At 42.7% G+C, this 23,249-nt stretch overlaps 1 protein-coding gene across 1 annotated transcript in view; it reads left to right on the forward strand.

The window, feature by feature from the left end:
- Nucleotides 1–23,249, forward strand: part of kmt2ca (lysine (K)-specific methyltransferase 2Ca) — a 403,624-nt gene that overhangs the window by 315,231 nt on the left and 65,144 nt on the right. The window contains exons 16-21 of the mRNA XM_087987768.1: nucleotides 1,415–1,519; nucleotides 9,729–9,910; nucleotides 10,939–11,103; nucleotides 15,617–15,726; nucleotides 15,923–15,991; nucleotides 20,876–21,094. Of these exons, the coding sequence (XP_087843894.1) occupies nucleotides 1,415–1,519; nucleotides 9,729–9,910; nucleotides 10,939–11,103; nucleotides 15,617–15,726; nucleotides 15,923–15,991; nucleotides 20,876–21,094 (850 nt within the window). The remainder of the gene's footprint in view (nucleotides 1–1,414; nucleotides 1,520–9,728; nucleotides 9,911–10,938; nucleotides 11,104–15,616; nucleotides 15,727–15,922; nucleotides 15,992–20,875; nucleotides 21,095–23,249) is intronic.

Genomic DNA, 23,249 nt, shown 5'->3' on the forward strand with positions numbered 1-23,249 from the left:
CATTCCATGCCCCTACTGCTCTGAGTAAATAAACTACCCCTGACATCTGTCCTATATCTATCGCCCCTCAATTTAAAGCTGTCTCCTCGTGCTAGCCATCACCATCCAAGGAAAAAGGCTCTCACTGGCCACCCTATCTAACCCTCTGATTATCTTATATGTCTCAATTAAGTCACCTCTCAACCACTTCCTCTCTAATAAAAACAGCCTTAAGTCCCTCAGCCTTTCCTCATAAGACCTTCCCTCCATACCAAGCAACAATCTCCTCTGAACCCTTTCCAAAGCTTCCCCTTCCTTATAATGTGGTCACCAGAACTGTTCACAATACTCCAAGTGCAGCCGCACCAGAGTTTTGTACAGCTGCAGCATGATCTCATTGTTCCAAAACTCAAACCCTCTACTAATAAAAGCTAACACACTGTATGCCGCCTTAATAACTCGATCATCAACCTGGGTGACTGTTCATCTACACCACCAAGAATCTTGCCCAGTACTCTGCATTCCTGTTGCCCTTTCCAAAGTGAATTACCTCACACTTTTCCGCATTAAACTCCATTTCGCAACTCGGGACCCAGCTCTGCAGCTTATCTATATCCCTCTGTAACCCACAACATCCTTCGACACGATCCGCAACTCCACCAACCTTAGTGTCATCCGCAAATTTACTAACCCATCCTTCTACGCCCTCATCCAGGCCATTTCTGAAAATGACGAACAGCAGTGGCCCCAAAATAGATCCTTGCGGTACATCACTACTAACTGAACTCCAAGATAAATCTTTCCCATCAACCACCACCCCATGTCTTCTTTCAGCTAGCCAATTTCTGATCCAAACCACTAAATAACCCTCAATCCCATGCCTCCGTAATTTGTGCAATAGCCTACCGTGGGGGACCTTATCAAACGTCTTATTGAAATCCATATACACCACGTCAACTGCTTTACCCTCATCCATGTGTCCTTTAAACACTGGTTAAAAATAGTGGAAGCTCAAGTTTGACTTAACTCTGCAACACTAAAGAGTTGATTATAATCACTAATAAAACAGAGACAATGATAGGGTCTTTGCTGCAGTAATTTATTTGCAGCATTTATCAAGTTTGCAGTTGTAAAGCACCCTAAATGCAAGATAAAATTCTAAATAAATATTTGAAATATATTAAGGAAAAAGATGTTGAACTGCTGGGTGTTTAGGAGGGTAACTCTGATCAAGTCAACAGATTGTTTTTTGAGGCATTTTAAAGCTGTTGAGCAGTGGGATATGAAGGTTATCAATCACTTAACCACCATTATGATGTTTTAATCTTTTTAAATCCTCTGAATAAATTGAAAGTACAAGTTTTATTTGATTCTTTCCTCTCCGAAAGAAAAAATAGATGGGCATTGTTTGACCTGTTGATCAATTTAATTTCAGGATATGTGTGTTGTTTGTGGAAGCTTTGGGAAAGGTTCAGAAGGCCGACTACTTGTTTGCTCTCAGTGTGGCCAGTGTTATCATCCCTACTGTGTCAGTATTAAGGTAAGAGTTATTTTTGCTTCAGAAGATGGATCTTAGCTTGTAAATATGAAGCTGAAACATTGCAAAAATCTACAGCTAAAAGTGCTGAATGGATAATCCAACTTGTCGTCCTCCGGTGGCTCCCAGCATCCGAGATACTAGCCACTTCAGTTCACTATACATGATATCAAGAAATGATTAGAGATTGTACTGGATACTGCAAAAGTAATAAGCTCTGACTATGTTCTGGCAAGAGAACTGAAGATATGTGCTCCAGAACTTGCCATATAGGTACAACACTGGCGCCTATTCAACAATATGGAAAATTGCCCAGATACGCCCTGTTCACAAAAAGCAGGACAAATCCAACACCCAGCCAATTACTGTCCCATTAGCCAACTTGCGATCATCATAAAGTGATGGAAACTGTTATAAACAGTGCTTTCAAGCAGCACTACAATGGCCTTTGAGATCCTGGCCTCATTACAGCTTCCATTCGAACATGGACACAAGTGCTGAATTTCAGAGGTGAGTTGAGAGTGACAGCCTTTGACATCGAGACTATATTTGATTGAGTGTGGCATCAAGGAGCCTTAGGAAAATTGGAATCAGTGAGAGTTGATGCAAAATCCCCTGGAGTCTGGAGTTGGAGTTGTATCTGGAAATAGTTGGGTTTGTTGGAGGTCATTCATCTAGCTCCAGGAATCTCTGCAGGAGTTTTTTAGGATAGTGTCCTTGGCCCAACCATCCTCAGCTACTTAATCAAATATCTCCTTCCTTCACAAGGTCAGAATTGGGTAAGTTTATCGATAGCTGCACAGTGTTCAGCATCATTGGCAACTCCTCAGATACTGAAGCAGTCCATGTTCCAATGAAACAAGATCTGGACAATATTCAGGCTTAAGCTGAAAAGTGAAATAACATTCGTGCACACAAACGCCAAGTAATGACTATTTCCAATAAGAGATAATCTAACCACCACCACCCCTTGACATTCCATAGAGTTACCATCAATCGATTTCCCCACTACCAGTATCCTGGTGCTTATTATTGTCCAGAAACTCAACTGGTCTTGCCAGATAAATACAGTGGCTACAGGTGCAGATCAGAGGCTCAAGTCTCTGCAGTGCTGACTCCCCAAATCCTGTTCATTAACTATAAGGTGCAAATCAGCATAGAATATTCCCCATTTGTCTGATGAGTGTAGCTCCAGCAATACTTGAGAAGCTTAACACCATCTGGGATGAGGTAGCCTGGTGGTTGGCACTGCATTCACTCCCTGCAGCACCAGCATTCAGTAGCAATAATGTGTACTATCCTAAAAGGTAAACTCCAAATAAAGAACCATAGACGGCACCTTACAAACTCACGGCCATTTCCATCTAGAAGCACAAGGGCTGCAGATACATGGGAACGCCACTATGTACAAGTTCCTTTCCAAGCACCACAATCCTGACTTGGAAATATATTGCCAATCCTTCAGTGTCACTGGGTCAAATGCCTGGAATTCCCTCTTTGTGGGTCAGCCTACAGCATGTGGACTGCAGCCGTTCAAGAAGGCAGCTCGCAACCATCTTCGCAATGGCAAATAAGGCAATAATGGTAGCCCAACCAGGGGCAACCACATTCCATGAGAGAATAAGAAACCAAAATATTCCATGACCACAAGCATTTCGGCTTCAATTACTGCACTTGGACTTTGGTTGTGTTACTGAACAGACATGCAGAGGCTGGAGTGAGATTCTAGTGATGTAAGTTGAAACCTCACAGCAGTTAGAAATTCAAATTCAGTTAGTTTAATAAATCTAGAATTATAAAACTTGTATCGATAGTGATGACAAATTGTCATGAAAAACCAATCTGGGTCACTAATGTCTGTTTTGTGCATGACTCCAGACTTCTGACCAACAGTAAACGTGGCTGGCTCTTTACTCCGAAGTATCCTGCAAACCACACAGTTCCACTGAACCGTTATCCCAAAGTATAAATAGAATGCCAGCACCTCAAGAAGGTGACTCGCTTCTTAAGGACAATTGGAGCTGGGCCAGTGGTGACCAAATTCTTTGAATAAGTTAAGCAGGAAGATCTGAACTCTGAAGCAATTTCTTGCAACTTACTTTTTACCAAGGTTTTGAGTCTGTGCTCTCCAAGTAAAAGCCATTTGCTGGAGGAAATGTCTATTAAGTCTGTCAAAATCTTTTTTCCTTGAAAACCTCTTAGGTTGTATTTCAACCTTCACTTTTCCAAAGAGGTCAGTCCTAACTTTCCAGATCCTGCACTTCATGTCCAAAATGTAATCCATACATTTTGACTATATACATATTTAGAAACTTGTATCTTAATTTCCCTTATATCCTCACTGTCCATATCTGTTCTTGGTAACTGAGGTGAAGAAATAGTCCCTTCTCAAGAAGTACACTTTTTATTTATTCATTTGTGAGACTTGGGCGTCACTGGCTGGCCAGCCCATCCCAATTGTTATGAAGGAGGTGGTGGAGAGCTGCAGTCCACTTGCTGTGGGTTGACCCACAATGCTAGTAGGGAGAGAATTCCAGGATTTTGGTTCAACAACTGTGAAGGAATGGCGGTAAGTTTCCAAGTCAGGGTGGTGAGTGGCTTGGAGGGTGGTGTTCTCAAGTACCTGTTGCCCTTGTCCTTCTAGATGTAAGTGGTTGTTGGTTTGGAAGGTGCTCTCTTAGGCTCTTTGGTGAACTTTAGTTTATGATCAACATTTTGATGTTTGCTACTCGCGCTGAGACCCTGATACCTGAGTAATGTAGAGAAAATTAAACCAGATGTGTTGCCTGCAATTGGAACTAATTCTGAATCACAATCTGAGAGAAGAGGTGAAATTATTCAAAACAGCACTATCCATTAAAGGTGCCCATCCATTACATGTCCCATGTAATTATCTACCGTATTGCACATACACCAGTCTAGTGAAATAAGTCGATAAAAAGGTTCACATGCTTCTCTTAGACAGCCAATACGTGCAGTGCTGATTACAATAATTTGACTATATGCTCTTCCTTTAAGAACTTCTTATGAAAGTGTTTAAAGTTATGAAAGAGTGGAATTTTGATACAAGTTTGATACAGGAGGATTACAGGTCTAAGAAGAGAGGAAGGCAGTGAAACTTATTTTTGATTGCTCTTTTAAATTGCTGTTTTAAAGAGCCAGCAGAGAGAGAATAAGCTGAATGGTTTCCTTCAATATAAATTCTCTAGTGCTGTAGGTCACTTAAATTCCAATCCCGTCTTTAATTTCTGATATAGCAATTCAAGTGCAATCCAGCTTCCAAATAATTTTTTTTGTTTAGATGTCTGAGAATTCGTAAGCCAACCTATGTCAGTAACTGTACTACGTGCATCTTGATCAACAGCACTCATTCCAACCTGTAAGTGCCAAAATCAAGAGGCTTAAAGATTCCTGGACAAAATTTTGCTTTTCCAAAGCACCCCTGATTAGTAATCTGGGGGAATTAATCATTCAGTTAGTATCATACTTGTAAGTGCTAAAGTGTCTTCATTGGACCACAGATATCACTGTGCAGAAATGCCTTTTACAAATTACATATAAAAATTGATTTTGTGTAAAAGCTGATGGCAAGGTTTTTGGCTTAAAGAACCCCATAGTTTTACATGTACTTCACATAAAAGTTGGTGTTTTTTTCCAAAAATCAAAGGCATATTTGTTCAGCCCCAAATCTTTACAGGTCTAGCAAAAGCCTCCAATTATTAATTATTGAAAACGTTACATTTGGCAAATTTCGTCCAGTTTCAAATTGCCAGTTAAGATAGGAAGAATATAGACTGATTGTGCATTTTTGAGGAGGGATAGTAACAGGATGGAGAAAACTAATAAAACACTGTACATGGAAATTGGACCACCTTCCACAGAGAACTTTACCTAAATGGGTGACCATATCATCTTTGCCAGTGGGATCTTGCAAATATGAACCCAATGCAATTTTTGTGCACTGAAGTCTAGTTGAAGGACTGAAAGCAGTCAGCATGACATTTTTGAACAGCAGAGTCCCAGCCTTCCTTTCTTTCCATTTTAGTAGCACTAAAATCCCAGGCTCAGCCAATGTCAAGAGAGTCTATTGGAGGCTAGGGGAACCTCCTTAAAAAGAGAATAGAGAGAAAGCAAGTAGCTGGCATTGGCACTGCTTCCTCAATTACCTTGTGGTTTATTTTGAGAGCCAGGTTAGGTGTGTTGGCATATATGTCCTAGTTACAAGTCCCTCAAAGATATTGTGTAAATTTTAACCTTTTTCCTAAAAGAACTTGGAAATTCAATTTTTGTCTTTCCAGTATATTGTCAGTAAAGAGTTGAATATGAGATACACAAGAATGTGTGCCTCATAAAGACCTTATCAACTCTATCCTTAATAGTTTTGTTAGCTTTAAAGGTAATGCATAATTTTTGCAATGCAGAGTGATGATAATAGCATGGGTTCAATTTCTGCACTGGCTGAGATAACCATGACTAATTTACTCTCTCAACCCTTTCCCTTGCCTGAGGCAGGATAACCCTCAAGTAAACCATTGCAAATCGTGTCTCTCTCTTGAGACAGCAGCACTATGGCCTGGTATAGTTTGGCAACTTTACCTTTTACTGCATAATTAGCCTATTTGCTTTTACACAGACAGGAGATTCTGCAGCCGTGAGTGTGAATTTAGAATACTACGTTGCCTTCCTGGTGCCGCGGCTAAGCATGTCTCAAAATAGTTGAAGCACGTTGTCAAAGGGGAGAGTGAGAAGCCGGAACTTGTTGTCCACATAGTAGGAACATCTTAGGGAGAAGGTTAAGGCTTTGCAGAGTGAATATAGAGCTAAACAAACCCTCAAAGACAGTAATCTCTGGTTTACTTCTGGGGCCTTGTCCTAATTAGAGTAGGAGTAAAACGATAGGGCAGATAAATCAGTGACTGAAGAAATGGTGGAATGTGCAAGGATTTAGACTTGTGGATCATTGGGACAGAAAAGACAATTTCAAAGGAATGTGTTTCATCTGAACTGGAAAGGGACCAATATCCTGGCAGGGAGATTTGCTAGTTATATTAAACTAGTAGAGAAGGGGAATGGAGTTCCATAGAACATAGAAAAATACAGTGCAGTACAGGCCCTTTGGCCCTCGATGTTGCGCCGATCCAAAACCACCTAACCTACACTAGCCCACTATCCTCCATATGCCTATCCAATGCCTGTTTAAATGCCCATAAAGAGGGGGAGCCCACCACTGCTACTGGCAGGGCATTCCATGAACTCACGACTCGCTGAGTAAAGAATCTACCCCTAACATCTGTCCTGTACCTACCACCCCTTAATTTAAAGCTATGCCCCCTTGTAATAGCTGACTTCATACGTGGAAAAAGGTTCTGATGGTCAACCCTATCTAAACCCCTAATCATCTTGTACACCTCTATCAAGTCACCCCTAAACCTTCTTTTCTGCAATGAAAACAGCCCCAAGTGCCTCAGCCTTTCCTCATACGATCTTCCTACCATACCAGGCAACATCCTGGTAAACCTCCTCTGCACCCGTTCCAGTGCCTCCACATCCTTCCTATAGTATGGCGACCAAAACTGCACACAATACTCCAGATGCAGCCGCACCAGAGTCTTATACAACTGCAACATGACCTCAGGACTCCGGAACTCAATTCCTCTACCAATAAAAGCCAGTACGCCATATGCCTTCATTACCGCACTATTTACCTGGGTGGCAACTTTCATAGATCTGTGTACATGGACACCAAGATCCCTCTGCTCATCCACACTACCAAGTGTCCGACCATTAGCCCAGTACCCCATCTTTTTGTTACTCTTACCAAAGTGAATCACCTCACACTTACCTACATTGAACTCCATTTGCCACCTTTCTGCCCTGAGTAGCACTAAAAATAGAAAGACAGTTGTGGATGGTTCTGAATCAAAGAGTAATTTAGTTAGCAAAGATAGACAACAAGATAGAGAACGAGGTAACTAAAGAATTAAACTGCATTGATTTCAGTGCAAAAGGTCTTACAGGTGAGGTTGATGAACTCTGGTCATATATGGGAACATGGGACTGGGATGTCATAGCTATTACAGAAGCTTAGCTGAGGGAAGGACAGGACTATCGGCTCAGTAGTCTGGGTTTTAGTTGCTATTGGAAGGAAAGAAAGGAAGGCATTTTTGATTAAGGAAAACACTATTGTATTTTCACTGGATAATCCTCAGAAATATCCTATATGGGTAGAAATTGGAAATAAGACAGGGGCATCACCTTGATAGGATTGTGCTACAGGAAACCTCTCCTCTTCTTCCCCCCCCCCCCCCCCCCCCAGAAAGAGTCATAGAGAAATTTGGGAGCAAATATATAGAAAGTTCTTTGTAAGAATAGGGAACTTTAATTTTCCAGACACTGACTGGGACTGCCATAGTGGAAAAGGCTTGGATGGTGAGGAGTTGTGTGTTACAGAAAATGTTCTTTATCAATAAGTAAATGTACAGCTAGAGCACGAGCAACACTTGACCTTCTCTTGGAGGAAAAAAGCAGAGCAAGTGACTGAGACTAGGGCTCATAATTGTATTGCTTTTAAAATAGTTATGGTAAAGGATAACCCTTAAAAGTTAAAGTTCTTAATTGGAGTAAGACAAATTTTAATGGTATGAAACGAGAACTTTCAAAATTTGATTGGAGCAGACTTTCACAGGTCAAGGAATGGCTGACAAGTGAGAGGCTTTCAGAAGTGTTATAACAAGAGTTCAGAGGCTTTATGTTTCTGATGTTGGTGAGGCCTCTTCTGGAGTACTGTGCGCAGTTCTGCTGCCCTGCTGTAGCAAGGATGATATTAAATTGGAGAAGGTTCAGAAAAGCTTCAGGATGTTGCTCAGAATGGGGGTTTGGAAAAGGTCAATAGCAAGGGTCTTTTCCCAAGGGCGGGGGAATTCAAACCTCAGCATATTTTTAAGGTGAGAGGAGTAAGTTTGAAAAAGGACATGTGGGGCATTGAACTGCCAGAGAAGATAGTGGATGCAGGTACAGTTACAACATTTTGAAGACATTTGAATAAGTACATGAATAGGAAAGGTTTGGAGATATATGGGCAAAATGCAAGCAAGTGGAGCTGGTTTATTTTGGGAACGTGGTCAGCATGGACTAGTTGGACAGAAGGGCCTGTTTGCGTGCTATATGACTATGCAGTTAAAGCACGTTTACCATTAAAGTTGTAAAACATGTTTAATTAATGTTGAGTAATCAAATATATTGATTTTCATATCTTTGCCAAAAACAACCAATTCCCCTTTTTTTTTTTCTCTTGGCTTCTTTTGTTTTTTCCCTTTTCAGAAGTTGATAAGTTGTGCTAAAGCATAATTTGACAGTCTAAAGGATCCACAGTTCAATTGCACTGATCGTATTGCTGCCTTGGTTAAGATTAACTGTTTCCATACCAACCAGGGATTTGGACTATTTAATGCCACACATGTAGCATATTAGATTAGATTAGATTACTTAGTGTGGAAACAGGCCCTTCAGCCCAACAAGTCCACACCGACCCGCTGAAGCGCAACCCACCCATACCCCTACATTTACCCCTGCCCCTAACACTACGGGCAATTTAGCATGGCCAATTCACCTAACCTGCACATTTTTGGACGATGGGAGGAAACCGGAGCACCTGGAGGAAACCCACGCAGACACTGGGAGAATGTGCAAACTCCACACAGTCAGTCGCCTGAGGAGGGAATTGAACCCGGGTCTCTGGCGCTGTGAGGCAGCAGTGCGAACCACTGTGCCGCCCATATTGAAGTACTGAAACACTGTTTTCCAAATTCAGTACATTCAGTGTGACCATATCATAGCTCTGGGTTTATTCTCGACTGCATTTCTCCTATTTATTTAATTAGAACATTTTCAATGATCATTGGCAGTATTCTTCACACACAGCATTTTTCTGAACATAGCTACTATTCTGATTTTGTCAACTAGATCAACCAATTGTTAGCTTTAACTGCTAGATAGAGCAGCTGTTCTTAGCTTATTTGCTAATATATTCTGCTATAAGTTGTATAGAAATGTTCTTAAATTGCTGTTTGTAATCTGTGGATAGCTAATTTGTGAATGACTGCAAGTGCACATAGGTCAGCTCATTCTATCAGTCAAGAGATTTAAGATGTCAATTGCACATAAAATTGGTGTGGAGGATAAGCATTGAGATTTTTTTTTCCCTGCTGGACAGATCACCAAAGTGGTACTGAGTAAAGGCTGGCGATGCCTAGAGTGTACAGTGTGCGAATCCTGTGGGAAGGCCTCTGATCCAGGCCGTTTACTTCTCTGCGACGATTGTGACATCAGCTATCATACCTATTGCCTGGATCCACCTTTACAGACAGTTCCTAAAGGCGGCTGGAAATGCCGATGGTAAGTTTTATTGAGTAAGATTTGTATTTTAGTAAAAGTACAGTTGAAGCAATAACAGAAAAGGGCAATACATTGCTTATTTGAAAAATATCTTGCACATCTCTACTGAAACATTTCGAATTGGGGTATAATTGGAAATATGCTATTAAAAAAGGGAAGTTTGTTTTTGTCAGTCAGGGCAGCACCAGGAAATATTAAAGGATATGTTAAGAAAAGAGTATGATTAATATTTTAAGGATATGCTTGTATAATAACCTGATCAACAAAAATAGCAGGTTAGTTTTGGCCAGTCTCAGTTTATAAATGGTGTTGTATAGGGTGGCACAGGATCTCAGTGGTTAGCACTGCTGCTTCTCAGCAGGTTCTGTTCCAGCCTTGGGCGACTGTCTGTGTGGAGTTTGTGTATTCTCCCCGTGTTTGCGTGGCTTCCCCCAGATGCTCCAGTTTCCTCCCACATTCCAAAGATGTGTGGGTTAGATGATTGTGCAATTGAACGTGACCAAAGTGTTCCAGGGTCGTGTAGGCAAGATGGGTTACTATGGAAAATGCGGGATTACAGGGATACAGTAAGTGGCATGGGTCTGGGTGAGATGCTCTTTGGAGAGTCGGTGTGGACTTGATGGGCCAAATGGCCTGTTTCCACATTGTAGGGTTTCTACGAATTTTCTATCTGTTAACATTAATATATGTGAATCTGTATTTAATAATCAATGTTCTTTCATGATTATATGCCAGTAGAATTGGTTGCATGTTACTTATATGGCAATTGACTTGAAACTGTTTGAATATTCTCACTTAAACCATTTTTCAAATATGAAGTAACAGTCATTCTTAAGAATTGTGTCCTTTCTTTGTACTATGATTCTTTTACATACAGAATAAATTGTTGCTTTATCTGTGAGATTTAGCCTCTTTAAAGTTTATTTTTCAGTCCTTAATCATGGAAGCATTGTAAGATTCTTCAAGGTGTATCTGTTCAGGTCAAGCTACACTTTTGTGTTACAAACTGCTTTTTCTTCGTTCATTAGGTGTGTTTCTTGTGTGCAGTGTGGGGCAACCTCACCTGGTTTCAAGTGTGAATGGCAGAACAATTATACACAGTGTGCTCCTTGTGCCAGCTTGACTGTCTGCCCAGTCTGCAATAAGAATTACAGAGAGGAGGAGCTTATTATACAATGTCGCCAGTGTGACAGGTGGGCGCAGACAATGTATTCCTAACATATGGACTGTATGAGGTGGAAAACTGAATATCATAATGAGTACATAACTTAATTACACGCAGCATTAGTAAAAGAATTCTATTAGAAAACTAGTATGGACTGTGTATGACAGTATCTTAGAATGAACTTAACAAGGCATTTGGGCACTACCCACTTTGTTTTGACATTTCTTAACAATCTGATATGGAATGTTTTTGTAATGGTGATAGAAATGTAGAAGAAAAATAAAAGGGAAAGTTGCAATTGCTGGAAATCTAAAAGAACACGAGAAAACTACAGCTGATCAATTGGTACGCTTTCAGAGGAAAGGGCAAGTGACAGCATTTTGGGTTTTAACATTTCAAAAAATATGCTATCTTTGTTTGTATATTGACGGACCTATCAATCCTGCAACAAGAAGGAAGCGTTTGTAAGATATAGACAGGATAGATCGAGTGAATCCTTAGAAAAGTACAAAGGCAGTAGGGGTATACTTAAGAGGGAAATTAGGAGGGCAAAAAGGGGACATGAGATAGCTCTGGCAAATAGAATTAAGGAGAATCCAAAAGGTTTTTACTAATACATTAAGGACAAAAGGGTAACTAGAGAGAGAATAGGGCTCCTCAAAGATCAGCAAGACGGCCTTTGTGTGCAGCCACAGAAAATGGGGGAGATACTAAACGAGTATTTTGCATCCGTATTTACTGTGGAAAAGGATGTAGAAGATAAAGACTGTAGGGAAAGAGATGGTGACACCTTGCAAAATGTCCAGATTACAGAGGAGGAAGTGCTGGATGTCTTGAAATGCATAAAGGTGGATAAATCCCCAGGACCTGATCAGGTGTACCCTAGAACTCTGTGGGAAGCTGGGGAAGTGATTGCTGGGCCTCTTGCTGAGATATTTGTATCATCAATAGACACAGGTGAGGTGCCGAAAGACTGGAGGTTGGCAAACGTGGTGCCACCGTTTAAGAAGGGTGGTAAGGACAAGCCAGGGAACTATAGACCGGTGAGCCTGACGTCAGTGGTGGGCAACTTGTTGGAGGGAATCCTGAAGGACAGGATGTACATGTATTTGGAAAGGCAAGGATTGATTAGGGATAGTCAACATGGCTTTGTGTATGGGAAATCATGTCTCACAAACTTGATTGAGTTTTTTGAAGAAGTAACAAAGAGGATTGATGAGGGCAGAGCAGTAGATGTGATCTATATGGATTTCAGTAAGGTGTTCAACAAGGTTCCTCATGGGAGACTGATTAGCAAGGTTAGATCTCATGGAATACAGGGGGAACTAGCCATTTGGATACAGAACTGGCTCAAAGGTAGAAGCCAGAGGGTGGTGGTGGAGAGTTGTTTTTCAGACTGGAGGCCTGTGACCAGTGGAGAGCCACAACGATCGGTGCTGGGTCCTCTACTTTTTGTCACTTGCATAAATGATTTGGATGTGAGCATAAGAGGTACAGTTAGTAAGTTTGCAGATGACACCAAAATTGGAGGTGTAGTGGACAGCGAAGAGGGTTACCTCAGATTACAACAGGATCTTGATCAGATGGGCCAATGGCCAGAGAAGTGGCAGGTGGAGATTAATTTAGATAAATGCGAGGTGCTGCATTTTGGGAAAACAAATCTTAGCAGGACGTATATACTTAATGGTAAGGTCCTAGGGAGTGTTGCTGAACAAAGAGACCTTGGAGTGCAGGTTCATAGCTCCTTGAAAGTGGAGTCACAGGTAGATAGGATAGTGAAGAAGGCATTTGGTATCCTTTCGTTTATTGTTCAGAGTACTGAGTGCATGAGTCGGGAGGTCATGTTGCGGCTGTACAGGACATTGGTTAGGCCACTGTTGGAAGATTGCGGTCAATTCTGGTCTCCTTCCTATCGGAAAGATGTTGTGAAAGTTGAAAGGGTTCAGAAAAGGTTTACAAGGATGTTGCCAGGGTGGAAGGATTTGAGCTACAGGGAGAGGCTGAACAGGCTGGGCATGTTTTCCCTGGAGCGTCAGAGGCTGAGGGGTGACCTTATAGAGGTTTACAAAATTATGAGGGGCATGGATAAGGTAAATACGCAAAGCCTTTTCCCTGGGATTGGGGAGTCCAGACTAGGGGGCATGGGTTTAGGGTGAGAGGGGAAAGATATAAGAGAGACCTAAGGGGCAACATTTTCATGCAGAGAGTGGTACATGTATGGAATGAGCTGCCAGAGGATGTGGTGGAGGCTGGTACAATTGCAACATTTAAGAGGCATTTGGATGGGTATATGAATAGGAGAAAGTGAGGACTGCAGATGCTGGAGACCAGAGTTGAAAAGTGTGGTGCTGGAAAAGCACAGCAGACCAGGCAGCATCCGAGGAGCAGGGGAATCGACGTTTCGGGCACAAGCCCTTCTTCAGGAATGAGGCTGGTGGGCCAAGCGGGCTGCGATAAAAGGTGGAGGGGGGGGGGAGGAGTTTGGGGAGGGGCGCTGGGAATACGATAGGTGGAAGGAGGTGAGGGTGATAGGCCAAAGAGGGGGTGGGGGTGAATGTAGATTTCTCCATCTTCCTCATTTCCCCTCCCCCCACCTTATCTCAGTCCCAACCCCCGGATTCAGCACCGCCCTCTTGACCTGCAATCTTCTTCCCGACCTCTCCACCCCCACCCCCTCTCCGGCCTATCACCCTCACCTCCTTCCACCTATCGTATTCCCAGCGCCCTTCCCCCAAACTCCTCCTCCTCCCCCCCCCCCCCCCCCCCCCCCCCCCTCCACCTTTTATCTCAGCCCACTTGGCACACCAGCCTCATTCCTGAAGAAGGGCTTGTGCCCGAAGCGTCGATTCTCCTGCTCCTCAGATGCTGCCTGGCCTGCTGTGATTTTCCAGCACCACACTTTTCAACTCTGGATGTATGAATAGGAAGGGTTTGGAGGGATATGGGCCGGGTGCTGGCAGGTGGGATTAGATTGGGTTGGGATATCTCGTCGACATGGATGGGTTGGACTGAATGGTCTGTTTCCATGCTGTACATCTCTATGATTCTCTGACTTTGGTAGAAAAAATAGGGAAGTTAGTTGTTTCTTGGAAGGTGAAAGTCCAGATGGGAATAAAGGGATCTCAGCATACAAATGCACCAATCACTGAAACTTGTATCATATATTTTGAGGTCATTTAAAAAAATAAAAGAAACACAAAGTTAGCCTTACTTCCTGCAGGGCTAGAATTAACAAGTAGGAATGTCATGTTCAAACATTGGTTAGACCACACTTTTCGTGCGGCAAAAGTGAGGAATGCGGATGCTGAAACCAGAGTTCAGATTAGAGTGGTGCTGGAAAAGCACAGCAGATCAGGCAGCATCCAAGGAGCAGGAAAATTGACATTTCTGGCAAAAGCCCATTCCTAACCACTTTTAGTCCGTTAAGTGCAGAGAAGATTTACAAGGATTATAACAGAAACAGTGATTATATATTTTTTATTATATATATATATGAAAGGATTTGACATACATCGGTCTCGTTTATGTTTAGGGTGGAGCAAATTACAAAAGCTGAGGTGTAAGTGCGACTTTATAGAATTCAGTGAAATTAGGAAAGGTTTTGATGGGATTAAGTTAAAAATCGCACAACACCAGGTTATAGTTCAACAGGTTTATTTGGGGTTCTAGATTTTGAAGCTAGATGCAGGTCCCCTCTTTAATTCACTAATGGGAAATGGTGGAAGCATGCAGTGAGAAGAAAGATGGACGTACAGGTTGGTCTGCTATAACACGCATTTCATTAACACACATTCACTATAGCGCGATTAACAAACTAAGGATACTGTTTCTAATGTGTGAACTTTTTAAAACGTGTTGGCAATAACATGATTACATCACGGTGACTCAGTGGTTAGCACTGCAGCCTCATACTGCCAGGGACCCAGGTTCGATTCCAGCCTCAAGCAACTGTCTATGTGAGACTGCACATTCTCGCCATATCTGCATGGGTTTCCTCCGGTGCACCAGTTTCCTCCATCGTGTTAGGTGCATTAGTCAGAGAGATGGGTCTGGGTGGGTTGCTCTTTGGAGGCTCAGTGTGGACTTGTTGGGCTGAAGGGTCTGTTTCCACACTGTAGGGAATCTAATCTAATCACCAACACTTCAAGCGCAGTTTCTAAAATGCGATTTTTCTGTAACACAGGGTTGCACAAGAACGCAACCATCGCATTTTAGAAGAACTACTGTAGGCTTGAGTGGAACATCAACAAAGATCATTGGAGAAATTGCGCTCTAAATCCTATATAACCGTGACAAGAGTTCAACTACTATTTCTGCTAGATAGTGATTTTTTTTTTGTTTGGTAGGAACGACCAGATAAGCAAACTAATGAGTCAAATTGTGGCAGAAATAGTGAATCAATTCTGAGGAGATGGCTTGTGTCCGTCTCTTGCTCTGTGCACCCCTTTGGATATTTACATATTGATGCATGGTGTACAATTTCAATATCTAATACAATGCTTATTTCAATGTAAAATTCGTAAATATATGTATTTTCCCAGGTGGATTCATGCTATATGCCAGAACCTGAACACAGAAGATGAAGTGGAAACTGCCGCAGATAATGGCTATGACTGTTTCACATGTAGGCAATATGCAATGACAACTCCAGGTAATAGCCAATTTGCTCAATCTATTTTTTTTAAAATAAGCCTTAAAATGGCAACCTGAAACTTGGATGAATTCAGTCTTTTTAAACAAAAACGTGGTTGTGTTTAACAGATATCTGGTGATTGCAGTTAACTTCAGCAGTTAAACTGTTTCAATTTTCAGGTATGCTAACAGGTTTCTAATTTCTTTCGCCTCAGCGACTACCTCAGAAGAGACGGAGTTATCTTTGGTATCACCTCAATTTATTGTAAAGACTAAAGAACCGGGTAAGTTGTCAGATTTGGACTCCAAATCTTTGATCTGTACTTTCCTTCCAATTTTGAAACTTCCTGTCAGGGCAGTGCTCGTCTGCTTCATTCAGTAGATATCAACGATACATAGTGCTTTGTCAAAACAGAATGCAGTGATGTGGGTGTTGGTTGGCACTTGGCAATGGCAGTGTTATGTCAAAGTTATCGTTCATTTTTAGTTGACATCAGCAAGAGCTGCCTTTTATATCGACCATCTTGGGTGGTTTATTTGTTCATAAGGTGTGGACTTAGCTGATTAGATTAGTACTTATTGTCGATTTAAGTTGCCTTCGAAAAAGTAGTGGTGACCTTCCTCCTCCTCCCGCTGCTGTCCATGTGCTGTGGTAGACACCTCCATGCCCTTAGGGAGGAAATTCCAGGATTTTGACCAAATGTCAGTGAAGAAATAACAATTTATTTCAAAGTCAGAATGGTGAGTGGTTTGGACAGGAACTTTACAGGAGGTGATGTTCCTGTGTATTTGCTGTTTCCTTCTGGATGGTAATAGTAGTGTATTTGTAAGGTGCTTTCTAAGGAACCTTGATAAATTTCTGCAGTCCATCTTGAGTGGTTCTCACAGCATTTACTGAGCGTCAGTGGTGGAGGGTGTGAATGTTTGTGAATATGGTGCCAGTTAGAGTCATAGAGATGTACAGCATGGAAACAGACCCTTCGATCCAACCCGTCAATGCCGACGAGATATCCCAACCCAATCTCGTCCCACCTGTCAGCACCTGGCCCATATCTCTCCAAACCCTTCCTATTCATATACCCATCCAAATGCCTCTTAAATGTTACAATTGTACCAGCTTCCGCCACATCCTCTGGCAGCTCATTCCATACACTTACCACCCTCTGTGTGAAAAGGTTGCCCCTTAGGTCTCTCTTATATCTTTCCCCTCTCACCCTAAACCTATGCCCTCCAGTTCTGGACTCCCACACCCCAGGAAAAAGACTTTGACTATTTATCCCATCCATGCCCCTCATAATTTTGTAAACCTCTATAAGGTCACCCCTCAGCCTCCGACGCTCCAGGGCAAACAGCCCCAGCCTGTTCAGCCTCTCCCTATAGCTCAAATCCTGCCACCCTGGCAACATCCTTGTAAACCTTTTCTGAACCCTTTAAAGATTCACAACATCTTTCCGATAGGAAGGAGACCAGAATTGACTGCAGTATTCCAACAGTGGCCTAACCAATGTCCTGTACAGCCGCAACATGACCTCCCAACTCCAGTACTCAGTACCCTGACCAATAAAAAAAGAGCATACCAAACGCCTTTTTCACTATCCTATCTACCTGCGACTCCACTTTCAAGGAGCTATGAACCTGCACTCGAAGGTATCTTTGTTCAGCAACACTCTCTAGGACCTTATAATTAGGTGTATAGGTCCTGCTAAGATTTGCTTTCCCAAAATGCAGCACCTTGCATTTATCTAAATTAAACTCCATCTGTCACTTTTCTGCCCATTGGCCCATCTGTTCAAGATCCTGTTGTAATCTGAGGTAACCTTCTCCGCTGTCCACTACACCTCCAATTTTGGTGTTATCTGCAAACTTATTAACTGCACCTCTTCTGCTCACATCCAAATCATTTATGTAAATGACAAAAAGTAAAGGTCCCAGCACCAATCGTTGTGGCACTCCACTGGTCACAGGCTCCAGTCTGAAAAACAACCCCCCACCACCACCCATTGTCTTCTCCCTTTCAGTCAGTTCTGTATCCAAATGGCTAGTTCTCCCTGTGTTCCATGAGATCTAACCTTGTTAATCAGTCTGCCTTGGGGAACCTTGTCAAACGCCTTACTGAAGTTCATACAGATCAAATCTACCACTCTGCCCTCATCAATCCTTTGTTACTTCTTCAAAACACTCAATGTAGTTTGTGAGACATGATTTCCCATGCACAAAGCCATGTTGACATGTACATCCTGTCCCTCAGGATTCCCTCCAACAACTTGCCCACCACTGCCGTCAGGCTCACTGGTTTGTCTTTACTACCCTTCTTAAAGAGTGGCACCACGTTAGCCAACCTCCAGTCTTTCGGCACCTCACCTGTGACTATCAATGATACAAATATCTCAGCAAAAGGCCCAGCAATCACTTCTCTAGCTTCCCACAGAGTCTTAGGGTACACCTGATCAGGTCCTGGGGTTTTATCCACCTTTATGCATTTCAAGACATCCAGCAATTCCTTCTCTGGAATATGGACGTTTTGCTAAGTGTCACCCTCTATTTCACTACTTTCTATATCTTCCATATCCTTTTCCACAGTAAATACTGATGCAAAATACTCGTTTAGTATCTCCCCCATTTTCTGCGGCTCCACACAAAGGCCGCCTTGCTGATCTTTGAGGGCCCGATTCTCTCCCTAGTTATGCTTTTGTCCTTAATATGTTTGTAAAAACCCTATGGATTCTCCTCAATTCTATTTGCCAAAGCTATTTCATGTCCCCTTTTTGCCCTCCTGATTTCCCTCTTAAGTATACCCCTACTGCCTTTGTACTTTTCTAAGGATTCACTCGATCTATCCTGTCTATCCCTTATATATGCTTCCCTTTTTCTTAACCAAACCCTCAATTTCTTTAGTCATCCAGCATTCCCCATACCTACCAGCCTTTCCTTTCACCCTGACAGGAATATACTTTCTCTGGATTCTCATTATCACATTTCTGAAGGCTTCCCATGTTCCAGCTGTTCCTTTGCCTGCGAACATCTGCACCCAATCAGCTTTTGAAAGTTCTTGCCTAATACTGTCAAAATTGGCCTTTCCCCAGTTTAGAACTTCATCTTTTAGATCTGGTGTATCCTTTTCCATCACTATTTTAAATCTAATAGAATTATGGTCTCTGGCCCCAAAGTGCTCCCCCACTAACACCTCAGTCACCTGCCCTGCCTTATTTCCCAAGAGTAGGTCAAGTTTTGCACCTTCTCTAGTTGGTACATTCACATACTGAATCAGAAAATTGTCGAGTATACACTTAACAAATTCCTCTCCATCTAAACCCTTAACATTATGACAGTCCCGGTCTATGTTTGGAAAGTTAAAATCCCCTACCATAATCGCATTATTATTTTTACAGATAGCTGAGATCTCCTTTACAAGTTTGTTTCTCATTTCCCTCTGACTATTGGGAGGTCTATAATACAATCCCAATAAGGTGATCATCCCTTTCTTATTTCTTAATTCCACCCAAATAACTTCCCTGGATGTATTTCCAGGAATATCCTCCCTCAGCACAGCTGTAATGCTATCCATTATCAAAAACACCACTCCCCCTCCTCTCTTACCTCCCTTTCTGTCCTTCCTGTAGCATTTGTATCCTGAAACAATAAGCTGTCAGTCCTGCCCATCCCTGAGCCACGTTTCTGTAATTGCTATGTTATCCCAGTCCCATGTTCCTAACCATGCCCTGAGTGTGGTGTTGAAAAAGCACAGCAGGTCAGGCAGCATCTGAGAAATAGGAGAATTGACGTTTTGGGCTTAAGCCCTTCATTAGGAATGTGGTTGTGGGGGTGGGAGCCGCTGAGAGATAAATAGGAGGATGGTAGTGGGACTGGAGGGGAAATAGTTGAGAAGGTTATGTGTAGATGCAGCTGGGGGATGATCGTGATAGGTCGGAGGGGTGGAAGGAAGATGGACAGGTTGGACAGTTCAAGAGGGCGGTGGTGGAGGCCCAGGACTTGCATGTCCTTGACGGAGTGGAGGGTTCACATTAACTGTCCTTGTATGGTAGAATATCCCAATATTAACATCCTGGTCTTACCCCTGGCCCTCCTACTTCCCCTCCCACTCCTCCAAAGATATGCAAGACCTGGGCCGCCACCATCATCAAATCCAAACCACCTGCCACCTGGAAGAAGAAAGCCTTGGAACCCTCCAACCACACACATCAACATCGATCTCACCAATTTTCTCCCCCTCCCCATCTCATCCCAAATCCAACCCTCTAACTGAGCACCACCCTCTTAAACTGTCCAACCTGTCCATCTTCCTTCCCATCTATCCGCTCCACCCTTCCCTCCAGCCTATCACTATCACCTCCCCACCTATCAGCTTCCCATCGACCTTACCCCCACCCCCATCCCCACCCTTATACCCACCCTCATATTTATCTCTCCGCCCCCTTCCCCTCCCACCACATTCCTAATGAAGTGCTTAAGCCCAAAATGCCGATTCTCCTGCTCCTTGGATGCCGGCTGGCCTGCTGTGCTTTTTCAGTGCCACACTTTTTGACCCTGATCTCCAGCATCTACAGTCCTTACCTTCTCCATGGTATAATTCCAGCCCTTTTCTTCCCTTGTTCCGTCCCTTCCCTTTTTCCGCCCCTTGCCTTTTTCCGCTCTATCCCTCACCACTCCCCACTTCCCATTGACTACAGTTTTGCTGAGTCTCCTTGATGCCACGTTTAGTCAAATGTAGCCTTGATATCAAGGGCAATCACACACACTTCCCCTCTAGAATTCGGTTCTTTTGTCTGTATTTGAACCGCGGTTGCAACGAAATGAGGAACTGAGTGGCTATGTGGGTAGGACCTCAGTGAGCATGTTATTGCTGAGCAAGTGCTGATTGATAACACTGTGAATGCTTTCTTTCATTATTATACTAATGACTGAGAGTCTACTGATGGTAATTAGCTAGTTTGGATTTGTCCTGCATTTTCTGTACAAGCACATAACATTTTCACATAGATACCATTGTGTAGCTCCTGGAGCAGATGGGTTAAGGGTGTGACAGGTTCCAGAGCGCAGGTTTTCAGTACAGTTGCCAGGATGTTGTCAGGGCCCACAGCCTTGGCAGTATCCATTGCTACTAACCATTTCTTGAATTAAACTGACTAAAGACTGGTTCTTCGAAACAGAACTGACAAGGACATATACACGGGATGGTGTCTGTCTGACTGAAACTGGTATGTCACAGCTCCAAAGTCTCAGTGTTGCTCCACCACGTCGAAAGCGACCCAAGCCAAAGTTGAAGTTAAAAATCATCAACCAGAACAGTGTTGCTGTTTTGCAAACTCCACCTGATCCTCAGTCTGAACAATCTAGAGATATGGATGGAGATCTGGATGAAAGCAGAGGTACAATTTTATGTTTGATCCCCTTAATAATCATGGAAAAGGATTTGTTGGCTCAATATTGTATGCACTATGTATGCTTGTCTAAATAAGATAACTCAGTGGAGAAAATGCTTTAAAACATTTGTGGTAATACCATATGTGTGTTAAGTAATAAATTATCTGACAAGTGTCTTGAAATCTCACTTGTGCTTTATTGCACCATCATGACTTTAGCTCTTCCACTTCTGTGTATAATTATTGAATCCTCATTGCAGAAACTTCAATCAAGGAAAATTACCATTTGTCGTCTCTTTTTGTTGGTAGCAGCCTAATTGATGCTGCATTTTATTATGTTTCATAAGCATTCAAGTAATACATTTAAGAGAAGGACTGAATAAGCGAACAAGAAATGTTATTCCACTCTTAGCCACTCCCAACATAGATTTGGCTAATGTTTGTTCTGTCACTCAGGTCCTCAGCTGGGATGCCTATGCCTTCTCGGAATAAGAGCTTTTGTCTAATACTTCACACAGAATCAGATTGCTCAATTTCAGTAACATTTAATTGCTTTTTTTTTGTTTGCTACGTTTGTCCTCAAGATTTGTTTTCCTACGCAAGCTATCTTCTCCATGTTTGAAATTACATTTTGCTTCTCTTGCTCCCTTCTTCCGCATGCTCCTCTCTCCGACTTTTTCTGTCACCCTGCAAATAAGTATGTGGCTTCTTTAGGTGAGATTTCAGATTTTAATGTGGATCAGAACTGTGGCAGACTGACCTCAATTTGAGCACAGCAATGAATGAAAAATAAATTCCCAAGCACACTGGTCTCACTGTATCCAGAGAAAGTTCCCAATGAATGTGAATTATCCTGAAAATGGGGTGCATTTGAGAGTTGATATAAGTCATTGAACTCTATGGTTTAATTTCTGATGAATGGACTCATTCTACTTTATCCAATAATTTGGACACTTTATTATTCTTAAGTAAGATGTTTAGAGTCATAGAGATGTACAGCATGGAAACAGACCCTTCGGTCCAACCCGTCCATACCGACCAGATATCCCAACCCAATCTAACCCCACCTGCCAGCACCCGGCCCATATCCCTCCAAACCCTTTCCTATTCATATATCCATTCAAATGCCTCTTAAATGTTGCAATTGTACCAGCCTCCACCACCTCTTCTGGCAGCTCATTCCATACACGTACCACCCTGTGTGAAAAAGTTGCCCCTTAGGTCTCTTTTATATCTTTCCCCTCTGACCCTAAACCTATGCCCTCTAGTTCTGGACTCCCCAACCCCAGGGAAAAGGCTTTGCTTATTTACCCTATCCATGCCCCTCATAATTTTGTAAACCTCTATAAGGTCACCCCTCAGCCTCCAATTCTCTAGGGACAACAGCCCCAGCCTGTTCAGCTTCTCCTTATAGCTCAAATCCTCCAACCCTGGCAACATCCTTGTAAATCTTTTCTGAACCCTTTCAAGTTTCACAACACCTTTCCGATAGGAAAGAGACCAAAATTGCACGCAATATTCCAACAGTGGCCTAACCAATGTCCTGTACAGCCGCAACATGACCTCCTAACTCCTGTGCTCAATACTCTGACCAATAAAGGAAAACATACCAAAAGCCGCCTTCACTATCCTATCTACGTGCGACTTCACTTTCAAGGAGCTATGAACATTGAAAGGGGCGGCACGATAGCACAGTGGTTAGCACTGCTGCCTCACAGCGCTAGAGACCCGAGTTCAATTCCCGCCTCGGGCAACTGTCTGTGTGGAGTTTGCACATTCTCCCCGTGTCTGCATGGGTTTCCTCTGGGTACTCCGGTTTCCTCCCGCAGTCTAAAAATGTGCAGGTTAGGTGAATTGGCCATGCTAAATTGTCTGTAGTGTTTGGTGAAGCGGTAAATGTAGGGGAATGGGTATGGGTGGGTTGCCCTTCGGAGAGTCGGTGTGGATTTGTTGGGCCGAAGGGCCTGTTTCCACACTGTAAGTAATCTAATCTAATCTAACCTGCGCGCCAAGGTCTCTTTGTTCAGCAACACTCCCCAGGACCTTACCATTAAGTGTATAAGTCCTGCTAAGATTTGCTTTCCCAAAATGCAGCATCTTGCATTTATCTGAATTAAACTCCATCTGCCACTTCTCAGCCCATTGGCCCATCTGGTCAAGA

Source organism: Chiloscyllium plagiosum, unplaced genomic scaffold, assembly GCF_037043375.1.
Source record: "Chiloscyllium plagiosum isolate Xiang-an unplaced genomic scaffold, Cpla_swu_hap1 HiC_scaffold_5, whole genome shotgun sequence".
Taxonomy (NCBI): Eukaryota; Metazoa; Chordata; class Chondrichthyes; order Orectolobiformes; family Hemiscylliidae; genus Chiloscyllium; species Chiloscyllium plagiosum.